Consider the following 26,205-nt stretch of genomic DNA (forward strand, 5'->3'; position numbering starts at 1 on the left):
TTGCATGTATATATCCCCATGTTTCAGCTGTTTATCCAGTGTTAAGGAGCTGGAACCCCCCCCCCCCCAATGGAATTCCAGATGCCTCCATTGAGCCTCTAATGCGCACACCAATCCAGACATCGAATTACTTTCATTGAGTGTCAAAACAACTCAAGCGAGGCACCGGGAGAACGAAGAACGCAGAATTGACGGCTCTTTTTGTTTAAAATGAATTGCTGACCTCAGTGTGATGGGGCTGTATGCTAAAGTTGTAATGTGGTTGAAAAACAGCAAAAACACGAGATATTTTCTTCAGAAACTGCAGCTGGCTATTATATATAACAATGTGTATCAAAGCATTATGCACGACTTGCATCAATATTATCATAATTGTTAATAAAGCCCACAAAAAAATTGCAAAAACACTTCAATGCGACTTACCCACAATGTTCGGACCCCCCCCCCATCAACCACAGAATGTTGAGCTTCTCATACCCACCACTGTGCATGCAGCTCAAAGTGATGTTCAAAATTAAAACGCGCTTATCCATGTAGAACGGTGGAGAGGGTAGCACAGTCGGTGATTGTCGTGCACTATCAAACCCGGTGACAAATCGTCCACTTCCTGGTCAACGGCTACATCGGTAGCAAGAAATTAACCCGAGCAGTTCTGACCCCTTTCCCGCTTCATCAACCCACAGCATGGTGAAGAAAGGTCGAACATAAAAACACGAATGAGCAGCACAGCATGGAGAGGCCTAGATCGAGCAGTGGATTTAGAGGGTTGCGAATTATATTTTTAATTAGCTTCGCCGAGACTCATGCTCTTGTTTGGAAATGAAACGTGTTACAGTACTTTTTTAGAGAGACCCTCCTCAGTGCATCGTTGTGCGTTCTTCAATCCCCTCTCTTAAACATACCCCCAAGTACCACTACATATTCTGGTGACCGGTCACGAAATAAACTTTCAATATTATACTAAATATGGCAGAAAAAGATTGCAGCCTATTGCGCAACACATGCCTACGAGAGGATTCAACAAGTCTGCTGGCACAGACATTGATTGCAGTGGAAGTGGTTTTATGGAGAAAGGCTGCTTCACGGTGATTTGAATAATTGATCGATTTTTTTAGAGATTTTTTGTTACAAAATAAAACAAAATCACAAACGTGCTACATACATACGTATGGAGTCTATCGACCGTGAAAATGTCAATAAAATAATCACTGCTGAAACCTACACCTAAACGTCACTTCCACAACTCCTACAATGAACATTGGTGAACCCCCTGACCCTCTTCAAAATGCCAATCCCATCAGCACCTTACATCACACTGCCACTCTCCATTGTCGGAGGTTGTCGCTCTTCGTCTACCACTGGTCATTTCTCTCTCCTCGTGTCTCCTCTCATCACTCAGCACCCCCAATTAGCATGGTTGGCTACGAACGGTGCAAAACACATTCCTGCGGACGGAGCTGGTAGGAACGTTGGGTTGCTCGGTCAATGGCCAGGGTCAACGGCGGCGTGGTGTATTCCGCAAATATGGCCGACTGTGAGGGCGGGCACAAGCCGGCGTGAGTAGGTTCAACGTTGAGTTTTATAAGGGCACCACGGGGTGACCAGCCCCTCCACACCCAGCCCCACCCCTCCCACCTCCACCCAGCCCCTCCCCACCCAGCCCCTCCCCACCTTCCCCTCTACACCCAGCCCCACCCTCCCCACCCAGCCCCTCCCACCCTCCCCACCCAGCCCCTCCCCACCCTCCCCACCCAGCCCCTCCCCACCCTCCCCACCCAGCCCCTCCCCACCCTCCTCACTCAGCCCCTCCCCACCCTCCCCTCCCCACCCAGCCCCTCCCTCCCCATCCAGCCCCTCCCTGCACGACGGACGGACACAATAATCCCCTGTGGGCTGGTGTAACCAGGAAGTTCCTACCAGTAAAAAGTTCAACATACATACTCCTCACACCTCGATCATTATGCACATCTCTTGTTGGTTTGTTTTCTCTATCGAATTACACCTCTTCCTCTTCACCTCGTTTTTCTAGTGCATATCATGTCTCTCTTTGTCTGGCTTGTGTGTCTCCCCACATCACTCTTCACATCTATCCCCTTTTCTCTGCTTATCCATGTATCTAATATTTCACATTTATCACCGATCCCCACTCTCATCTCGTTTTTTTTCTTGCTTTTCATATATCTCCTATCTACTACTAAAACCAAATAAATGTTTCTTTTACAAAGTAAGGCCCACTGAACTAAATAGCTCTTTTTCAGAAGGGCCCTGCCACAAATGATAGCCTAATGAAGTGGTTTATCAAGTGGAAATTGGATGCAGCCAAATACTACAAACAGCACATTTCTAAATGTGGAGGGGAAAACCGAAAGGACCGGGACAGAAATCCATGCGACCACGGGGAGAGGGACATGCATACGCCAAAATTATAGGCGTCAGGATCGAACCCATGGCTTCCTGCATACCAAGTGAGGGGAGTTGATATTTCTTCACCGCGGCACTCATCAATTCTCTCTCTCATGTCCCTCTGTTCCTCGATGTCCCGTCTCTCCCCAGATTTCTCTAGATTTGTCCCTATTGTCTATTCCACCGGTCCTCATATCCCAACACCACATCCCCCATGTCACGCTGTGTATGTGTGGGAATCTGTATCGAATGTCACTGTAAAAGGCCATTTTGCGTAAATAAATTCAAATAACCATAAGTTCAAGAGGCGTACAATGGATCTCCTGTGTTTTTTGTGGTGTACTGACGTTTCGCTCCACAGGCTGGGAATTTCCTCAGGAATTCAGTTCCTGAAGAAGCTCCCGGGACAAGGAGCTCGTTCAGGAATTCGGACATAATTCTGAACAACACGCCGTACAATCTGAAAACATATTGGAGAATTATCCAGCAGAATCGCAAAAAAAAACCTATACAGTAGATGGATGTACAAATGTTTCACTTAGAATAATAACCTCATTGCATTTACATTTTTGACAGCAGTTGCAAGTAATGCATCATTTACGGCACAAGAGGGTGGTGAATCATGGTGACTTGCCCAAACACTCATGGCCCGCGGTTCTTGCCGTAAAATTACGGAAATAGTTTTATTGTAAAAAAAAACACCTTAATGCTTAATTTCCAAGCAAAGGATAACTTCCAGAAAGATACTAACGGTTTACTGGGAATGCTTAGAGCCTTGCCTGCTGCCTCATCTGGTAAATTTTATATATTATATATCATTAAGCATTCACTGAAATTCCAAAACGAAAAATACATATAATCTTTTTGTTTCTTCTTCATCAATACATTTCAAATGCTATTTATATCCCCGTTAGTAAGTCAGGGTTTTTTTTTATTGAACATAGTAATTTAACTTCTTGGTTCTTTCAGTAAAGTCACGTAGAAGGGAAGTAATAAAATAATAAAAATAAAACATAATAAAATAATTCTGCTTGCGTTGTGGCCGAAACGTCGTGAGAATTATTTTATTATGTTTTATTTTTATTATTTTATTACTTCCCTTCTCTGTGACTTTACCGAAAGAACTAAGAAGATGAATCCCTGCAGTCACGAAAGCTTTAAATCGAAAAATAGTAATTTAAGTTCATGCCTATCGGCGTAATTAATAAAAACGGTAGAGGAAGGGAGTTGGGGGCGAAATGGTCACACAGTGGTTAACACACTGCCCAATGAGCCCAGGCACCTTCCTTCACAAAGCCACACTGACCAGCGTGGTGAAGTATAGTCAAACAACCCCGATGGCCCACGCAGCACGGGGAGGGGCCCTTCATCCAGCATTGGATTGACAAGATGAACGTTCTTGAAAAAGACGAATTATATTTAGCTTTGCTGTTAATCTGGCAGCATACTTGAATATTGAGCCTAATTTTGATGTGCCTAATAACAATTGTTTTAAAACACACTGTTATTAAATAATGTAGCTAGCTACACTATGGGAATACAATTTTCTCATTTGATTTAACAGTTCCGCAACCGTGTTACACGTAATCCAACGAAAACAACTTCTGAATTACATAGCACAGTCTCATTACACTGGAAGATGAGCATTTCATTTTTAAAAGCAGTCAATTCAACATTCTTCGTTCAATCCTTCGAAGTGAAGAGGAAACCGACCGCTGGAATGTATTAAGCCAGACAACACTGGACGCTTTTAGATGTCCACTGAAATGATCTCAAAGAGATCCAAAATCAGTGGCAGTAATAGTTAATGGAAAAAAATGTGTGTGTGTGTGTGTATACCAGTTTCTCTGGATGCTGCCATGGTGCAATTAGCACACTGGCCCTGCAATCCAGAGGGTTTTATCTCCTAATGCGGCAGCTGAAACAACGATGCACATCCTTCCATTTGTCCAACCAGAAGTATAATAATAAATAAGGTACACCACAGATGACACTGGTCAACAACAAAAAAATATTCTGGCCTGGACTTTTGCAGCTGTTTTAGACTAATTTCAGGGTGCTGATTCCAAATCTGATCTCAGATTTGCTCTATCACATCTCATTTTTATGCTATCGGGTTACCCCATTTTCATTTACTTTACCCGAAATTAACTCTGTCACTTATGATTGCAAGTTGTTGCGAGTCAGTGACTGCTTTAGTCTTAAAATATGGTGCTGTATTTTTAGGATAGTGCGTTTATAATATCATGTTATGTAGATATCGACATTTATTTAATATTTTTCTTCTGCAGTTTTTATTGAAAATGCAACATTTGATATCTCAAAAACCTCATGTGATAGACAAAAACTGATGCCAGATTTGGAATCGGCACCCCAAAATTACCTTAAGACCGTTGGAAAACCTCATGCCAGAAAAAGTGTGTTGACCAGTGTGATCGATCGGCGGGGTCGTGTGTGATGGAGAGTAAAGTATGGATACGCCTAGATTTGAAGCTTTCGTGACTGCAAGGATTCATAATCTTAGGTTTTTACGGTAAAGTCACGTAGGTAAAACATCAAAATTAATTAAAATAAAATAAAGATCTTTATTTTATTTTTATGTTTTACCTACGTGACTTTACCGAAAAAACCTAAGATTATGGATACGCCTACCTCTTCCCCTTGTGTCTGACTGCAAATACCTCTTTGTTGCAAGCCTTTCTGGCAGCGTTAACATGTGCAAGTAAATCCAGCCCGAGTTGATCAAAGCCAAATTTGAGTGTCAAGGTCTCATCAGAAAAGTCCCACGGGTTATATTTCACAACAGCCATGCTCTGCTTGTACATCACCCGTGTTAAAGGTAGCAGCATGAGCGATACAGGCAACCAACTCAAGTGCAACGTGGAACTTTTGGTAAGTAGTGTCAAGAAAGTGCTTTGCACTTCTCATTTCCATGACAGGATTAAACAGATCTAAATGGTACAGCAGGATGTACGCCAGTACCATGTGGCACACCTTTTAAGTAGTGTGTGAGTTCATGTCATTATTATAGAGGGCAATAAATAGTGTATTAAAACAGATTGATTACATTGTAAACGGCTCTTGAACAAGTCAACTGTTTTGTTTAATGAATTAACCCTCTCTTACTCATGAGTAAAATTAACATTCCAACGCATCCACCCGTCCACCCACAGAGACAATAATTCCTCTCACGGAAACCACATATGTGACGATGCCAGACGCAAGGAAATAGCTTCCCAAGCTCCCACGGCTCATTCTTCAGCATGTAGTGCTATATCCATCCTATTATCTGTGACCGGTGCACATTTGTACGTTATATAATTCATCACACTTTTTATCTGGAAAGGCCTCATTGAGTATCATGCCTCTTCACGAGGGTTCTGCTAAGTTTCCTCCTGATGGGGGCGATGATTGCTCTGGATAATCCAAATTGAGTCATTTGTGTGCAAATGTTGCAAACTTGGACCGCTGAAGCAGCACATAATGGTCTACTTTTCCGAATGACGTCATCGGATCTTTAACGTCCTCTGCGAGTGAAACAGGCTGGGCGTATTTTTAGTCGGATTCGAACCATGACCCTCTGCAACAAGCAGCGTGAGCATTAAAGCTAGGCCATGTGACAGCCCGTGAGGATTGTTTAATTCAAGAGTATTATCCTTGTGATTATATCCTCTGCATTGTTACAGCTACTATAGTTCTACTGTAGTGTACACACCAAATCTATGTGCAGAGCACAAATGAAACGTATTGAACAATTTTACGAGGTGCATTTTGTCGATGTAAAATAGTCATACACACACGGCGCTAAATGTGCACTTGATGTGCTGTCTCTTGAACTTTTGAGTGTTAATCGTATGCATACTATTCAATTGCCACGAATGGAATCATGGTTAAGTCAACTTTTTTGTCCCCTTTTCTTCCATTTCTTATTTTGTCTCTATTGCATTATTTTGTTTGCTTCAATATAGCCTAAATGTAACATCAGCAGGTAGATGAATTGTCAAACATGTACTCTTACGCAGCATGTGTAAAGCGCCAACTAACCATACGCATCATCGCATGCCGATATAACTGTGCAAGCAGGCTTGCGCGAGAGGTGTTGTACCGTCCACAGCTTGTGTAGCATGTCAAGGAGTGTGCACCCATGGCATTTGCAAGTGCCGTGAATGCATGCTCAAGTACCTTTATTTTTGTTGCGTAGTCTTGCAATACATTGAAAACACATTTTTAAAAAATGTGTACAATTATCAACATGTACAACTAATTCTATTGCGAGTGCATTCCACTAAACATTTTACTACCACCTCTGCAGACAACCTTTTACAATACGCAGAAACCAATGCTCTTATTTATATTCAGAGCAAATTCATTGTGGCTAGTGGCAAATGCAGCCAGTCAATTTAAACAAAGCATGAGGGCATGTGGTGTTTCGTGGATCTCATTTGCAAGAACACCCCCAACAAGACAGTATTATCATTATCAACAGATTGTCAATCTACTGCAAGAAATCATCCCCATCCCTCATATAGTCTTGCAATGCCATAAGCCAAATGGACCATTCTCATCGCTTCATTCACGCAATGGTCATCTACTCGGGCCTGTTCCCTGTGCATAGCCTTGGTGGGAGCGTATCACCTCAATCCGTTTTCCATCTTTTAAAAAGGTTTTAGTAAATTCTACACATTCTGTTGAAGACCTTGGTTTGTGGGATGCTGGATGACTATAGCAATTATTCCAGAGTCATATTCAACAGAATTCATGATCGCAAAAATCCAGGCATAATGGTAGAGTATATACTTTTCAATAAACAAGAATCTGATGTGCCTTTAGAAACCAAGGATATTTTGGGATTGTGAAAACAAATGACTGGTCTTTTTTAAATATAAATTTGGTAACCGTTTCTACAAATAGAAGACTCTCAAATAACCAGGTATTTGTATGTATGTTTAACTTCTTTCGCACTGTACGTAAACAACCGTGCTAATTCGAGGTGTGGGGAAAAGCAAACTCAACACAAAAAGGAGTTCTAAAGAAATTAGTTTTCAATATAGATGATTGGAAAGTGCATAGCTCCAGTGGCTTCCTAATTTCGGAAGAGCGTTCCAGACGGCCAAATAAATTTTAACTGTGGAGTCGAATGAAAACTCACAGTCATATAAAACCATTCATATACCCATCCCGACAGCCCCTTCACTCACTCGACCACCTCCAATTCCACCCCTTCCCCTGTACTCTACCGCAGATTTGTTTTAATTATTTGTCCAAAAAGTCAATTGCATTTTACCACGAATGTCAACACTGCAAGACAAATATAGTTAATATTTTTCAATGTTCACTTGCAGGAAAACCTTGAGATATTGGAATTAAATATTTAGTATGTTTAATAATGCAAAATGCTACAAATGAATGTGAATGAAGCATTTGTGATAACTCTGAAATTCCCCAAGTATTCACTCAATGATGCCAAAGAATTAGATAGGTGAGGGTGGGATTTTATTTCCCATATCTGAAAACAAAGGCGTGCCAATTTCCCAAACCTATAGAGTAAAAACTCTCCAACCTAATTGAAACTCCCAGGTAGTATACATTGCTAGAAAATGTACTCCTCCTTTGGCACTCACCTGAAAAAACACACATTGTGGACACAATCGTTTGTTGTTAATTCGTGTAATGATTTTCCGCATCTGGCCTGCCGATCCTAATCTCTGAGGGCAATTACTAATTCACTGTATGTGTGCCATCAGCAGGAAGTAGAGAAGAATGCATTAGTTGTGGCTTTGCAGAGGCTTCCAGTGGGAGGCCATTTTATTGAAGAGTTAAAACCGCCATCTTCTGTACCTGGTTGTCTTCAAGTGTTTGACAGCCAGATCAGAGTCCACTCTCCCTAATGATACCATCCAGAATTAAAGTGTTTTTTCCATGACTATTAAAACGTACGAATACCCTGCTATTTCACATGCACTGCCAATGTGTGCTGGATGAATGCCTCCGATTAGCAGGGCTGGCAATGTACGTTGTAAAAGAAGTTCAACACACAAACACACACACAGGTCACGGGGGTTATTCTAACGTTCTGCACCTTCAGAATTGCACCGAACCGAAATCATAAACCGATGTCATCTACTTATAGTCATGAACTAAACCATTAGCAAAAAAAAAGATTTGGTTACCAGTTTTAACCAGCTTATATATATTTTAAAAATGTTTATAGCCCTTTGTAGCAGTGGGGGTTAGGGGGCAGCAAGTAAAAATGGCCGCGATCCCTCGGCCAAGAGAGTTTAACTGTGATGATGTTCCAGGGCACATTCGCCGCTGTCCCTCAGCGAAACATGGAGAATTGTGCACGCTGAAGGGTCAAAGCAAGGGCTAGAGCCAAATAAATACATTCTCTCCAGATTTTTTTATGAAATATAACTCGACGACGGGGTCAGACGTAGCATTGCCCACAACAAAATCGTTGAAGCAAATCGAATAAGATACCGATTGCATGTGGTGCATGCATTAGTGCGAGCGATGTAAGCGCTGCAACGTTGCAATAACGAGTAAGAGCATGAGCAAGGCAATAAACGTTAAGACATGTTAAATCGGTTTAGACTGGTTGTGGCAAATGCTGAACCAGAAGTTAACCCTTCCGAGACCACTTAAAAGTCTTATTAAACTGCTGTTCCCATTCACGTGTGCTGCTGGACGGGAGGTGATGGGCAGCGCCTAATGGGCGTGGCTTGTGGGGGTTTCCCACCTTCAAGAGCCGGCGTGTTGGGGGATCGCCCATTCTTAAAGGGCCCCAGATTGTCGACTATTGTTTTTATTAAGACAGATTTTGGCCGGATTAATCGATTTAAATCGAATAATCGCCCAGGCTCTGAATCTAACTGAGCAGTTTACTTTGCGAAATAAGAATAACATTTGACAACATGCAGATTAAAACAGCCAGTGGGTTTGAAATGGTTAAGTCAAGAGAATGTCATACTCGCGTAAGGCTGGTTTATATCTCTGGCACAGAGGGGAATAAGTGCCGGTGCATACAAGAACGTAAGCTAAGCAAACACAAACAGTGAAGACAAACGTAAGACAGTGCTGTATATGGAGTGATTGTGCATCTTAGTGTGTCTGCGCATAACTTTTCTGCCGTACAATCCACACGTTTGCACAGATATTAAACTCATCTTCTTGGTTCTTTCGGTAAAGTCACGTAGAAGGGAAGTAATAAAATAATAAAAATAAAACATAATAAAAGAATTGTACGTGACTTTACCGAAAGAACCAAGAAGATGAATCCTGCAGTCACGAAAGCTTTAAATAGATATTAAACTGTTACAAAACTTCTTCCTCATTTGTCCTACGCACTGGTTTAGGCCTGTTCGCTGTCGATAAAACAAGTATTTATTTATACTGAAGAATCTGATGAGCTATGAAGCTCTTTTTCAAAGATGTCCAAGTAAGGGGCAGATCAGAACGTTACAACAGCAAACGCTACAAAAAAACACACGCTCGGAGTGCAAAGTATAGTGAAGGTAAACAAATCACTTTCAAAAATCTACAAATAAAACTCAACAATTTTTTCTCTTACCAGGTAAAGCGCACTAAGCTATTGGCTTATTTTTTTTTATTAGTAGCAGATTATGGGGCATTTGTGTTGCTTTTTACCCAGTTTATCAGAATAAGAGCTCCAAGCATAGCGAACCGTGAGGCTGGAACAAGAAAGGAATAGATTTTGAGTATCTCATTGGGCCCATCGACTCTAACAGATGTTGTGAACCTAAATTAAGAATATTGCTTACACGCAGAGGTGGGACAAAGTCATTGTTATGCAAGTCCAAGTCGAGTCTGAAGTCATCAAATTCATGACTCGAGTCTGACTCGAGTCCAAGTCACATGACTCGAGTCCACACCTCAGAGGTGGGACAAAGTCATTGTTATGCAAGTCCAAGTCGAGTCTGAAGTCATCAAATTCATGACTCGAGTCTGACTCGAGTCCAAGTCACATGACTCGAGTCCACACCTCAGAGGTGGGACAAAGTCATTGTTATGCAAGTCCAAGTCGAGTCTGAAGTCATCAAATTCATGACTCGAGTCTGACTCGAGTCCAAGTCACATGACTCGAGTCCACACCTCTGCTTACACGTGTATAATATCAGTTGGTTCTCTGATATACAATACTTTATACAGTGCGATGTAATAAGAGTTGTATCGTACAAATCCACTGCTGTGCCATATGAAACACTCTTGCAATTGTAGTGTACGATTACACTTCCCACTTTTAGAAAGTTCACCTATATTCCGGGAGGGGGGGGGGGGAGTAATTACTCATTTTAACCTGGAAGTTCTTATTCGATTTAAAGCTTTCGTGACTGCAGGGATTCATCTTCTTGGTTCTTTCGGTAAAGTCACGTAGAATGGAAATAATAAATAATAAAAATAAAACATAATAAAATAATTCTCACGACGTTTCGGCCACAACGCAAGCAGCCGTCCTCAGGTGTGAAGAACAGGTCTGTCGAGAAGACAGAGTCTGAATGACACACTCCACGCTTGGAGCGACTATTTAAGCTGGGGTGGAGGGGGGAAGGGCGCCTTAGAGTCGCGGCAGTTGGAAGTTCTTATTCCAAATCTTTTTTCAAGAACTATAGTTGCAATGCAGTCGGCTCTTTTACAGTCAACATTAGTTACCATCTCATGCAATGACCATTGCTTCGATGCATATTTTTTTTATGTAACAGGGCAAAACATTGACCCTAGTATTACATTTTCCCCTTTTAAAATAATAACATATCAATCCCTACTTTATTTACTGCCTACTACCCTGGACTCCCATCCATTTATCTAAACAATGTTTAAAATAAAATCAGGAGGTTTTTTGTTGTTGTTAATGAATATAGGTGATACATTTTGAACTTTATAGAACGGTAGGAATGGAAACCATATTGCCAAGGACAAAAATTTGATTGCTGCATTCTTTTTTCCTTCATGATGATTTTTATTTTAAGTACAGTACTGTCAAGTATTGTGTAATATAGAATATTTAAATGAATACTGCACTGTATATTAGTTTGTTCGAATCTATTGTAATTATACCTCGTCCTGTAAAGTGTAGATATTAAAATATATTCGAGTACCTAGAACATTGTATGCGATTGTTTTATTGTGTGGTTAGTACTATTGCAATTGCTTCACTGTAAACACAGCAGATCATAATCTTCAATGACACTTCAGAGTACTGACTGAGGAACACCAAAGTATTCAGTTTGGTGTCACAAGTAATGCAAAATTGCTTGGAGTAATATTACAAAATTACATTGTCAATGTCAATCTCCTGCTGGATGAACTACTGTAAAGAGATTACATTATGTACATCCAATAATAAAAGCTTGAACATACAAAAAAATTACACGGAGAACTCATCCATCATATGGGAGGACCAATTTCATGAATCATATTGTTCACGGGATTATCCACGAATGTATTCCACTTATCCACAGAAAAAAATATTGTGGATACCTGGAGTAAATTGCCACACGACTGCCCTTATCTGGGAAAAAATCCTGGGAATTGAACACCGTTCTGGACTTACATAGCAGAAAACAGAAGATGATTGGAGAACTCATACATAGCGCCTTGTGTAATTGGGAGTTTTCACGGATAGTACAGCTCCCGTAGATAATAGGAGTCATGAATAATAGGAGTTATGAATAATAGGAGTCATGGATACAAGTTTTCCTCGACTTATCTTGCCATATAATGCAGTGCTGTGTTAGTAAGATAGTTTAAAGGACTGATTATCAAGTATTCTGGCTGCAGCATTAGCATTCAAAATGGCTCATCCCAAAATACCATAACCTCTTAAAAGCACCAGCGGATGTGGTCCATTTTAACCACATAGGTCAAATGTTTGAGAAGTTTAAGACATTTTTATCTATGTACATACATCCAAGGATGAGTGCTGTCAATGTTTTTAATATGTAATCACTGCCCTTGCCTATGATAAACCCTGATGGTTGTTTGGGTGTAAATGTGGGGGTAAGTGTAGCTCTTGACAATTAGTTGTAATATCTTAATTGTTCTTCTTGGTTCTTTCAGTAAAGTCACGTAGAAGGGAAGTAATCAAATAATAAAAATAAAACATAATAAAATAATATAATATAAAATAAAATAATAAAATAATATAATAGTGAGAATTATTTTATTATGTTTTTTTATTACTTCCCTTCTACGTGACTTTACCGAAAGAACCAAGAAGATTAATCCCTGCAGTCACGAAAGCTTTAAATCGAAATCTTAATTGTTGCTTTTAAACATTGAATTTTCATGTCACAACGGGAGGAGTGGCTTTAACCCAAACTGCTATCCGAATTGAAACCATGAGTCTGTGTTGTTCATTTTTAAAACGTGTTTCAGGTATAACAGCAACGTTCGATCAAATCTCTGCTCAAAACGTACAAACATATTGTGGTCACAGTATTGTTTCTAAAGCTCTAGCCAATGCACTCCTCCCACAATCCATTGCTCGTTTGTTCACTAATATCCACTATTAAAATGTGGCCCACAGAGAATAAAGAAATATCATGTATGCGTTAGGTTGCTAAATATTATTTAAAAAACATGCGCCTAAAAGACTTGGGTTTTGACATTTTCAGCTATTTTAGCGATGATGACCCCTCATTATAGTTTGTATGCTTTAATAAATTAATGAATTCATTAATTGCTACGCATGCACTTGCTACAGCCACATTCCACACAAGTGCAGTATTTACTGAACTTGCAGGAAATAAACCTACAAGTACTCTTTGTCCATTGGCAAAGCATAGCAGTAAATTTCGATTTAAAGCTTTCGTGACTGCAGGGATTCATCTTCTTGTTTCTTTCGGTAAAGTCACGTAGAAAGGAAGTAATAAAATAATAAAAATAAAACATAATAAAACAATTCTCACGACGTTTCGGCTACAACGCAAGCAGCCGTCTTCAGGTGAAGAATGAGACACTACCAAACTAGGAGCTTATATATAAGCTGCATTGGGGGTTGAAGAGCGCCTTAACAAAAAGAATGTGCATGTGAAGAGGGATTTAGCATATTCATGGAAAATGCGTAGGCGTTGGGCGGGGGGGTGTCAAAGTCATATTATGCCCATGCATTATGCAGGATCAGCAGCAACCAAGGGGGGTGCAGGGATTAGCAGTAACAAAGGAAAGGAATGTTAATGATATGTAGCTGCAGTTACTCAACAACCACGTAGAAAACTAAAGTATAAACTACATAAAAAACTAAAGTATAAACTGCATCGCACCATCAGTATACTTACTATACTCTATAATAAGCTGAGTTACTAACAGCAAGTAATACATTACAATTTTACCTCGTAAAAATTCTATAATATGCTTCCATCTAAACCTTATTCTCTTACATCACACGAGCATATACCGTACTATATACTGCCATAGATAAACCCAACATTAAATTATATACTGTATTGCTGTAAACCAACCTATATCTTATACATTTAATATCACACTATGTATTATTCTACACACCCTAATGTGTATCGAAATGGTTTATTACGTCCTTCCAATGATTGCTGAGCCAGAATCCATCTTCTCGGTTAAAGTTGTCTCTGTGTTTGTATATGTGGATCGCCTCATGAACGAATCTCTCATGATAGCCAGATGGCTTGCAGAGAACCTCTGTCTTGGAGAAGTCAATATCATGTGAGCCCACTGAGTTGTAACAGTGATCTGCCACGGCTGAGGTGTTAGTCCTACCGTGTTTCAGGTCAGCTTTATGTTCACGGATGCGGTCCGAGACATGTCGTTTGGTTTCCCCAATGTAACTGCTACCACAGAGGCAACTTAGTTTGTAGACGCCAGGGTACTGTATGTCTGGAACCACATCTTTTACAGACGGTACCAGATCACGGATTTTATGTACTGTGTTGAATCGGACCTGGATCTTGTGTTTAATCAGGATTTTGGAGATCTTTTTTGTGACCCCAGCAATATAGGGTAAGGTGATGGTCTTGAAAGGCTCCTCAACAGGATCCTTCTTGATGGTTGGAGTGATGGCTTTGCGGATTGTATAGTCGGAGTAACCATTTGCCTTAAGAGCTTGGCGTACGTGTTTGAGTTCACTGGAAATGTGTTCATGGTCGGAGATGCATTGGGCTCTATGATATAGAGTCTTGATGAGGGAATTCTTCTGAGATGGATGGTGGTGGGAATCCGGTTTTAGATAAGCATCCGTGTGGGTGGCTTTCCTGTAGACAGAGTGGCTCATTGAACCATCAGGTCTCCTTTTGATTAGGACATCCAAAAAGGGTAGCTTGCCATCATTTTCGACTTCCATGGTGAATCTGATGGCTGGGTGTATGGAATTGATGTGGTCGAGAAATTGGTCTAGAGCAGGCCGGCCATGTGGCCAGATGACAAAAGTGTCGTCTACGTACCTCTTCCATAAGGTCGGGCGTAGAGTGGCAGTCTGGATGGCGTCCGTCTCAAATTTCTCCATGAAGATGTTGGCTACAACCGGAGATAGGGGGGAGCCCATTGGGGTGCCCTCAATTTGCTTGTAGAAGGTTCCATTCCAGGTGAAGTATGTATTGGTTAAGCAGTGTCTCACCAGGGGGGGTACCCCAGCATTCAGTCCTTGATGAACCAAGTCTTCAATGATTGCGATGGTGTCAGGCACAGGTACCTTGGTGAACAAGGAAACCACATCAAAACTGACAAGCAGGTCGTCTGGGGACAGGGCAATCCCCTTGATTGTCGATACCAGGTCAGTAGAGTTTAGTACTGCAGAGGTGGTTTTTCCAGTGAAAGGCCGTAGGATTTCGGACAAAAAACGAGCCAGTTTGTAAGTGGGGGAGTTGATAGTAGAGACAATGGGACGAAGAGGTGTATCTTCTTTATGTATCTTTGGCAAGCCGTACAATCTTGGTGGTCTGGCTGCAGAAGGTTTCAACGAGAACTGTTTGGTCTGATCAATTAATGCGGTTGAAGCAGAAATGATGTTGTTGGTTTTGGAGACGAGGCTGTTGGTGGGGTCTCTTTTTATTTTTGTATAGCTGCCATCGTTTAGTAGTTCTTGAATTTTGTTGTTGTATTCTATTTTGTCCATGATGACAGTGGCATTGCCTTTGTCGGCTGAGAGGATGACAATGTCATCCCTCTTTTTTAATTGAGCTAATTCAAAACGCTCCTCTTTGCTGATGTTGCTAGCTGGCATCTTAGCGTTTTTGAGGGTTACAGAGATTTCGGATCTTGCTACGTCTGCAGCGATGTGACTCAAGCCCTTGAGAGCTACATCTACTCGAGCAATTATATCATTAACTGGTATGTGTCTAGGTGTGACTGCAAAGTTTAGTCCTTTAGCTAAAACGGATTTCAAACCTTCAGAAATAGGACTGTTACTGCGATTAATTACGACTTTGTTAATATCTAGCTTTTCAATGTGTGGGTCCGGTTTCTTGTTTGAGAGGCGATTGAATTTGGAAATCAAGTTGTCCTTACATTTAGTCGACATAGCGGCAGCTGAAGAGGCAGTCATTTTTTCCACATGTTCCCAATCCGATGTGGACATTGTTACACTCAAAGATAAGTGTGATTTGTAGAGTGTCTTGTCTAACTGATCTAGTTCGGTGCGCGTAAGTCTGATTTTCTCTGAGATAAGAGCTAAGCTAGTTCTAGACAGAATTCGTTTCGCATTAGAAGAAGTTACAGCAGCAGATGTTAGTGTAAATGCGTTTGGTATTACCTTAGAGTCGCGGCATCTCTTCAGAAAGGTGAGAGACTCGATTAGCTGAGCCTTCTTATCCCGGAGCTTGTTGAAGGATCTCAAAGTTATGTGGAAACCCTCCCCGTAGAGGCGGTTAAATTTCGATTTAAAGCTTTCGTGACTGCAGGGATTCATCTTCTTGTTTCTTTCGGTAAAGTCACGTAGAAAGGAAGTAATAAAATAATAAAAATAAAACATAATAAAACAATTCTCACGACGTTTCGGCTACAACGCAAGCAGCCGTCGTGAGAATTGTTTTATTATGTTTTATTTTTATTATTTTATTACTTCCTTTCTACGTGACTTTACCGAAAGAAACAAGAAGATGAATCCCTGCAGTCACGAAAGCTTTAAATCGAAATTTAACCGCCTCTACGGGGAGGGTTTCCACATAACTTTGAGATCCTTCAACAAGCTCCGGGATAAGAAGGCTCAGCTAATCGAGTCTCTCACCTTTCTGAAGAGATGCCGCGACTCTAAGGTAATACCAAACGCATTTACACTAACATCTGCTGCTGTAACTTCTTCTAATGCGAAACGAATTCTGTCTAGAACTAGCTTAGCTCTTATCTCAGAGAAAATCAGACTTACGCGCACCGAACTAGATCAGTTAGACAAGACACTCTACAAATCACACTTATCTTTGAGTGTAACAATGTCCACATCGGATTGGGAACATGTGGAAAAAATGACTGCCTCTTCAGCTGCCGCTATGTCGACTAAATGTAAGGACAACTTGATTTCCAAATTCAATCGCCTCTCAAACAAGAAACCGGACCCACACATTGAAAAGCTAGATATTAACAAAGTCGTAATTAATCGCAGTAACAGTCCTATTTCTGAAGGTTTGAAATCCGTTTTAGCTAAAGGACTAAACTTTGCAGTCACACCTAGACACATACCAGTTAATGATATAATTGCTCGAGTAGATGTAGCTCTCAAGGGCTTGAGTCACATCGCTGCAGACGTAGCAAGATCCGAAATCTCTGTAACCCTCAAAAACGCTAAGATGCCAGCTAGCAACATCAGCAAAGAGGAGCGTTTTGAATTAGCTCAATTAAAAAAGAGGGATGACATTGTCATCCTCTCAGCCGACAAAGGCAATGCCACTGTCATCATGGACAAAATAGAATACAACAACAAAATTCAAGAACTACTAAACGATGGCAGCTATACAAAAATAAAAAGAGACCCCACCAACAGCCTCGTCTCCAAAACCAACAACATCATTTCTGCTTCAACCGCATTAATTGATCAGACCAAACAGTTCTCGTTGAAACCTTCTGCAGCCAGACCACCAAGATTGTACGGCTTGCCAAAGATACATAAAGAAGATACACCTCTTCGTCCCATTGTCTCTACTATCAACTCCCCCACTTACAAACTGGCTCGTTTTTTGTCCGAAATCCTACGGCCTTTCACTGGAAAAACCACCTCTGCAGTACTAAACTCTACTGACCTGGTATCGACAATCAAGGGGATTGCCCTGTCCCCAGACGACCTGCTTGTCAGTTTTGATGTGGTTTCCTTGTTCACCAAGGTACCTGTGCCTGACACCATCGCAATCATTGAAGACTTGGTTCATCAAGGACTGAATGCTGGGGTACCCCCCCTGGTGAGACACTGCTTAACCAATACATACTTCACCTGGAATGGAACCTTCTACAAGCAAATTGAGGGCACCCCAATGGGCTCCCCCCTATCTCCGGTTGTAGCCAACATCTTCATGGAGAAATTTGAGACGGACGCCATCCAGACTGCCACTCTACGCCCGACCTTATGGAAGAGGTACGTAGACGACACTTTTGTCATCTGGCCACATGGCCGGCCTGCTCTAGACCAATTTCTCGACCACATCAATTCCATACACCCAGCCATCAGATTCACCATGGAAGTCGAAAATGATGGCAAGCTACCCTTTTTGGATGTCCTAATCAAAAGGAGACCTGATGGTTCAATGAGCCACTCTGTCTACAGGAAAGCCACCCACACGGATGCTTATCTAAAACCGGATTCCCACCACCATCCATCTCAGAAGAATTCCCTCATCAAGACTCTATATCATAGAGCCCAATGCATCTCCGACCATGAACACATTTCCAGTGAACTCAAACACGTACGCCAAGCTCTTAAGGCAAATGGTTACTCCGACTATACAATCCGCAAAGCCATCACTCCAACCATCAAGAAGGATCCTGTTGAGGAGCCTTTCAAGACCATCACCTTACCCTACATTGCTGGGGTCACAAAAAAGATCTCCAAAATCCTGATTAAACACAAGATCCAGGTCCGATTCAACACAGTACATAAAATCCGTGATCTGGTACCGTCTGTAAAAGATGTGGTTCCAGACATACAGTACCCTGGCGTCTACAAACTAAGTTGCCTCTGTGGTAGCAGTTACATTGGGGAAACCAAACGACATGTCTCGGACCGCATCCGTGAACATAAAGCTGACCTGAAACACGGTAGGACTAACACCTCAGCCGTGGCAGATCACTGTTACAACTCAGTGGGCTCACATGATATTGACTTCTCCAAGACAGAGGTTCTCTGCAAGCCATCTGGCTATCATGAGAGATTCGTTCATGAGGCGATCCACATATACAAACACAGAGACAACTTTAACCGAGAAGATGGATTCTGGCTCAGCAATCATTGGAAGGACGTAATAAACCATTTCGATACACATTAGGGTGTGTAGAATAATACATAGTGTGATATTAAATGTATAAGATATAGGTTGGTTTACAGCAATACAGTATATAATTTAATGTTGGGTTTATCTATGGCAGTATATAGTACGGTATATGCTCGTGTGATGTAAGAGAATAAGGTTTAGATGGAAGCATATTATAGAATTTTTACGAGGTAAAATTGTAATGTATTACTTGCTGTTAGTAACTCAGCTTATTATAGAGTATAGTAAGTATACTGATGGTGCGATGCAGTTTATACTTTAGTTTTTTATGTAGTTTATACTTTAGTTTTCTACGTGGTTGTTGAGTAACTGCAGCTACATATCATTAACATTCCTTTCCTTTGTTACTGCTAATCCCTGCACCCCCCTTGGTTGCTGCTGATCCTGCATAATGCATGGGCATAATATGACTTTGACACCCCCCCGCCCAACGCCTACGCATTTTCCATGAATATGCTAAATCCCTCTTCACATGCACATTCTTTTTGTTAAGGCGCTCTTCAACCCCCAATGCAGCTTATATATAAGCTCCTAGTTTGGTAGTGTCTCATTCTTCACCTGAAGACGGCTGCTTGCGTTGTAGCCGAAACGTCGTGAGAATTGTTTTATTATGTTTTATTTTTATTATTTTATTACTTCCTTTCTACGTGACTTTACCGAAAGAAACAAGAAGACATAGCAGTAAACATCAGCACTATTTGACACAGCAACACTAACACCAATAATGATTAGTTATTAATTATAATTCAAACAAATACAATTCTCCGCATTTGGACCTCTCACCACATGCAATACTCCCATCATTCCTCCATTCCAGTGTAAAACAGCCAGATATCACACGATGGGACAGTATGGGGTCTCGGTATGATACCACAGGAACAGAATAACAGATAATGGAGCACAATACTGAATGTACTATAGTTTTGCAAAATATAAAATGGATTAACACTTTACACACTCCACTCACATTCAATACACGACTATGGTAAGCCATCGACGGTTACTTGAACTGGAGTCTAAAAATGTGTTAGTCACCTTAAATCGAAGTATAAATACCAAATGGTGACTATGTTCCAGGTACAATATTACAACGTCCATTAACGTGTGCAGGAATATTCCATGTTACACAAACAATTGTTGGTTCATCCTGACCCAAGAGACGTCACCCAAAGCAATTCACCCAGGATAAAAGTGTGCAGTTAAACCCGCACCGGGGCAGCACTTAGCAACTAGTTCACAATAAGAAGTACTGTACTGCACGGTTATTATTGTACTTTTAATGCGAGAAGGTAGTTTAACACCATACTCTTTGGTTCTTTCGGTAAAAGTCACGTAGGTATAAAATATTAAATGAATGAAATCATGACGTTTCGATTGCAACACAAGCAATCATCATCAGATGTGAAAACTACAGCTGCAGTTTAAAGTCACGTCGGAATAAAACCACAGCTGTAGTTTTCACACCTGATGATGATTGCTTGTGTTGCAATCGAAACGTCGTGATTTCATTTATTTTATATTTTATACCTAGGTGACTTTACTGAAAGAACCAAAGAGTATGGATTCCTGCAGTCACGAAAACTTCAAATCTAGAGTGTTACACCATTCAGTCTGTATATGAGTGCCACGTAAGCAGATTACACTTACAATAGTTGTTTCACGTGTTGAATATTATATTTAATCTGAAAAGATTACATTTGGACTCGTGTATTTGTTGCTTTGCACCATATAATCACGGTAATAATATGTATGTAAAAAAAAACATTGTATTTCATCTAAATGTATAAAAAGTTGGTGTTTTTAATTCTTAGCAATCTAATATTTTTTTTCCTAGACACCTAAGCATTCATAGTGTACATATATCATCTCATCATTTTCCTACGATATCATGATACAGGCAGCAATATTACATTGCCATATGCACATATGACATTATTCAATGGAATGAAAAATAATTATAATCACTTAGAAATTGCCTTACTGCAAGGCGTTGTCATTCCAGTAATGAAATGAAGTCAGAAAATCTCCAATAATTTCTTGAACGAGATATGACAACACATTCATTGGATCATGTCACAAATTGTGAAATACATTACTCCCCTATATATGCAAGCATCAGACGTGGACACATCACGTAATGTGAGGTCACGTTTCTGGTAAATGGCAGCACTTTTATTTCTTCAATGAATACAAATGTATTTTCATTCATGTTATTACATCAACAGGTCGTGCAGCAGCAGTTATTGAGAAAGTACGTGCGTATTGAGCGAATTAACTTGATGGCTGGCATACCAGTGGAGGGATGAATATCGTTTTACAACACCTTCTATAACTGGACGTGATGTTCAATCTCCATCCGTTTAAAATCATCCGCAGTGCTAGCCGACGACTGCAAGGCCATACACAAGAGGCAGTGGAATAGCACGGATAGTCACAGAATTTATGGGGTTTTTTAACTCCCTGCAGCATGAACCATACAAATGAATTTTTATTTTCGATATCGTGGCATAACAGCGCAACAGTTCCTGGGGACGATCTTTTCTCCATTTCCTCTCTCTCCTATATTATCGAATAAGCGGCGAGTGCCACGCTTTACCGATAAAAAGCGCTTACACATGTGTAACTTCCAAAAAGGCGGCGGGGGGGGGGGGAGAGAAATCAGTGACAAAAGCTACAGACAGCTTAACTTCCAAGAATTTCCAGTTTGCCTGGAAAAGAGAGGGGAAAAAAAGAATCACTCGCCATATGGAAGTGAATAACCATTTAATTGGTGACACGGATGGAAAGTTATACAGTGTTGTGCATTTGCATGTCCCACGTTCAATTTTCGAGGCAATTTCAAATGGGGGGAGAGAGATGTGGGGGAATGTTGCATGGAAAAGTCGACGAAAAAATAAATGACGCGGTCATCATTATGCACAGTACAACACCCCCCCCCCCCCCTTTGCAGTTGCTGTGTGTGTGTGGTCAGGACCAAAGGAACTCAGTTTGTTAACATCTGAAGTTTGAACGAAAATAAAGAGGAAGCACACACGAGATGTGCACGCACGAGTTGCTGCCGGACAGAAGATCGTGCACTCAACAACGATCTGGGCATAATTCGGAAGGCTTTTGAGTCACGAAAGAGCATTATGTAATACCTTTCCAACCCTCCCAACCGTTCCCAACGTTGACTGTCGTGACATATCCAACATCTACCTAATAACGGAAGCGTGCAAACCACTGTACCGCTCATCAATAAAATAACTTAACAAGAACAAAAAGGCTGCAACGGATGCACGTACGTGAACGCATCCTTAGCAAAGGTTCGCGTCGATAATAATTTGAAAAATATATATATTCTTTGATCAAATAAATCCTATTCTAGAGCCACATTTCACCACGTTGCCTTTCATGTATATAAACATTTGCCGCAATACATAGCCGTGCCCATCAGTTATTGAATGGCAGCTCGTTACAAACACATTATGCAATTAATAGGATAAATTAATTAAATAATCTGGAACTCGTATCAAGGTGCATAACAAACCCAGGTATACTTTGTATTTTCCTCTCAATGCATACATTTTTTAAAGTTCAGTGACCATTGAGAACAAAAGTTAGGCTATAAATTGCTCCTTTTCCCCTTATACATCCATTCAGTTTGAATTATGTAATGATTATGTAAGTAAGTGTTGACGGTTAGAATAACTGGTTGCGGAGCTGAAATCAATGCGATGTGGTTTACAAATGTATCCTTTTGTCAAAATCACACGTCACTGAATGTCCACAATCGACTTCCTCCTCCTCCTCCCTGTACTTCTCTGATTGTGGGACAGCCTGAATTTGAACAACTTTACACACACACAGGTAAGTGCGTGTCACTAAAGGTGTGCACACCGGTGGGCTATAGAAGTGAATTATATTGTCCTTGGAAAAACGTGACACATTTTTTACTATTTGGCCGTGTCGGGTGGTGGAGGGTTACGACACATTTATAAATAACGCGATCTGACCCAAAAACCTATATTATGAATAATATTGGTCGCGAAAGCCTGCTACGTGTTAAATTAAGCTAAGAAGTGCCTTCACACTGGCGCGTCTGTCAATGTCCACGATGCCACGTGGTGGTGACGTGTCCCATCCCGCCACAGTGTCCCAATTAAACAAGAATGTACAGTGCCCAGATATAACCTTACCCCCCAAGACCCAAAGACCATTATTATAAAGCCAGGGACATTTAATACCATACTCATTGACAAGCTTACGAGTGGAAGCGCAAATGTTTTAAGTTTACAACCCAATAGGGCGAGGACATCGACAGCTGTATCCACATTCACAAGACGGACTTGCAGTGCCATTCATTGTTCGAAGTTGCAATTCATTACAACCTAAACCACTGCTATACACAGTACAGCAAACCGAGCCATTCGTCATCTTGAAGACTGTTTCCTACACCTCGTCATGTACCACAACGTGCAATGTATAATTTGGCTGTACATTTTGCAGCTTAAAATTGTGTAAAGTGTATTTGATTGACCTCGCATAGGGACATATACTGTATGTGTGTGCTCTGTATAAATTTCAGGAAGTTGCTTCTATACAAGATGCAGAGGTCTCAGCTCCACAATAACTCAATCCACGTTGCATTTGCAGATCCGTACCGTTCAAACGCAGTGTGTGTCAATCACCTTTTTTTTGCCCATTTTAAGAGTTCCAATTTCTAAAAGCAATCTAGATTTCTAAAAGCAGTTTATGCATCCAAGGGTCTACTGTTGAAGTCTTCCAAATATGATAGACCTGACAATAGTGAACCACGCTCCCGTCACATGGTGACAAGTGCTCTAAATCGAGTGCGACTGGTGGAATTGTGAATAACAAAAATATTTTAAACAATATTTACTCGGCGTTAGAGTCGTGTAAACCACAGTATTCAGCGATGAGGATAAAAAAACATTCAAAGTGTGTCATGATACAATTATTAAGAACCTTGTGAACTAAACAAAATAACTTATGGCCTTATGATTTAGCACTACAGCTACACACACCACATTCTGTTCCTTATCCACAAACCGAGTCGCACAATCTCTGCACTCTCGTCCCCCCCACCAATCTAACAAGCAAGCACGGGCCAATGTTAACACTGCCACACTAAACGGTGCTCAGAGTCACCCTTCACAATTCCCCGAAGCTAGAATAGATTTGTTGTTGTTACATTTGTGAAAAAGATGTTGAGAACGCCAAATCTTGGACACAGCAGGGCCAAACGTGGGGCGAGTCCTCTACTACAACGATGACGCATAATCGTTGTATTTTTTTGGGTGAGATCGCGGTTAATATGAATGTTGTGTCGTTAAACCCTCCGCCACCCGACACTGCCAATCGGTAAGGGGTTTGTCAGGAACAAAACGTGCCAATTCGTTACTAGTACAGCACTAACGGGTAGTGTGTTGAGAGAGTAAACCCACTACAACATTTCAATTCGGGTAACAAAAACACAACCGGTTTAGTGCTTTGTTCTCTACGCGACCATGACATCGGTGGTTTACCCCCCACTCCACACACACACCACACCCCACACACACACACCACACACACCACACACACACACCACACACACACACCACACACACCACACACACACATACCACACACACACACCACACACCCACACCACCCACACACACACCACACACACACACCACACACCCACACCACACACACACACCACACACCCACACCACACACACACACCACACACCCACACCACCCACACCACACAACACACCACACACTACCCACCACACACCCACACCACACACACACCCCACTCCACACACACCACACACACACACCCCACTCCACACACACACACCACACCACACACACCACTCCACACACACACACCACACACCACACACACCACACACCCACACCACACATACCCACACCACACATACCCACACCACACACACCCACACACACCGACACACACACCACAACACACACACCCACACCACACACACTCACACACACCCACACCACACACACACCTACACACACCACACCACACACACCACACCACACACACCACACCCACACCACACACACACCCCACGAACGAATTGTCACGTGTTGTTTACGTGGACAATTAACTAATTGGCCGTGTCGGGTGGTGACGGGTTTAACGACACAAACAAACCCCCTCTACTGCGCGTTGAACTAACAACAAGCTATGGCTTGAGCTGTCAGCTAAAGTTTTAACTCAACCCACTGTCAGCAACAATTGTTACGTTTCTACAACAAACGAATTTGTTGTTTTTCACATTTCCGGGTTGGGCTCAGTTGTGCAAGATTATGTCACCGTTCAAAAATTTGCAAAAAATAAATATCCATACCTGTCAACCTCCCCCCCTCCCCCTTATCAGTGTCCTAACTTATTACTGCTGACCATTAACACAGACTTTAGTGGTCACCCCCCGTGCCCTTATCAATCTCAACGTTCATCCCACAAAGTCCCATCACAACAAGGCAGAAACACAAACAAATAGAAACATTTCTCGTTGTTGTTGCCCTAGTGAAACGGCTGCACGCCGTATGGAACTGATAACTAAATTTCCCTGTACACGAATACGGAGTATCAACAACAAAATATACACTTTGTCATCCGATACGTTGAGTAATAAACTGCTGATATAAAAACACCGTGGGACCTGTTCTTAATGGGAATAGCATTTAAATAGCAACGCCACGGGGTTGGGGAATACACAACGAGTGGACAAAACACGTGCATCTTGCACCGAACATCCAAACTTTTTAAAAATGTTTACAACTTTACCAGCCGATGTGTAACCCGCATCGATGAAAAAAAAACCAAACACGAATTGCAACTCGTGCAGTGAACAAGTTGACATTAAATTGCATCGGAAGGCGACGACATTTCCTGTCGATATTTATACATTCTGCGTGTGTTTGTGTGTTTCGACTGCTCCTGCTGCTGCTGCTGCTGCTGTTGTTGTTGTTGACGTCGTTCTACAAAGTAAACAAGAGACGAGACACACACACGGGGGGGAGAGCTTGCTCCTTGCTCACCGTTGCTTCCTGGCCACGGAGTAGTCCACGTCAAGCGCCTTCCCGTGGAGTTCCACTTTCCCTGCGGAGAAGGAAGAAGAGACCAAGAGTCAAGCAAAACCCCCCAACACCATCACCACCACCAACATCACCATCACCACCATCACCACCACCACCAACAACAACAACAACACCATCACCACCACCATCACCACAACCACCAACACCACCAACACCACCACCATCACCACCATCACCACTACCATCACCACCACCATCACCACCACCA

General features: G+C 41.5%; 1 protein-coding gene across 2 annotated transcripts in view; it reads right to left on the reverse strand.

Annotated features, from left to right (window-relative positions):
* Positions 1–26,205, reverse strand: part of LOC133345868 (insulin-like growth factor 2 mRNA-binding protein 3-B) — a 100,722-nt gene that overhangs the window by 61,811 nt on the left and 12,706 nt on the right. For both annotated transcript variants that reach the window (XM_061556919.1, XM_061556920.1), the window contains exon 2: positions 25,938–25,998. In XM_061556919.1, coding sequence (XP_061412903.1) covers positions 25,938–25,998 — 61 coding nt within the window. The remainder of the gene's footprint in view (positions 1–25,937; positions 25,999–26,205) is intronic.

Source organism: Lethenteron reissneri, chromosome 23 (assembly GCF_015708825.2).
Source record: "Lethenteron reissneri isolate LAM-NWPU_2019-01 chromosome 23, ASM1570882v1, whole genome shotgun sequence".
Classification (NCBI taxonomy): domain Eukaryota; kingdom Metazoa; phylum Chordata; class Hyperoartia; order Petromyzontiformes; family Petromyzontidae; genus Lethenteron; species Lethenteron reissneri.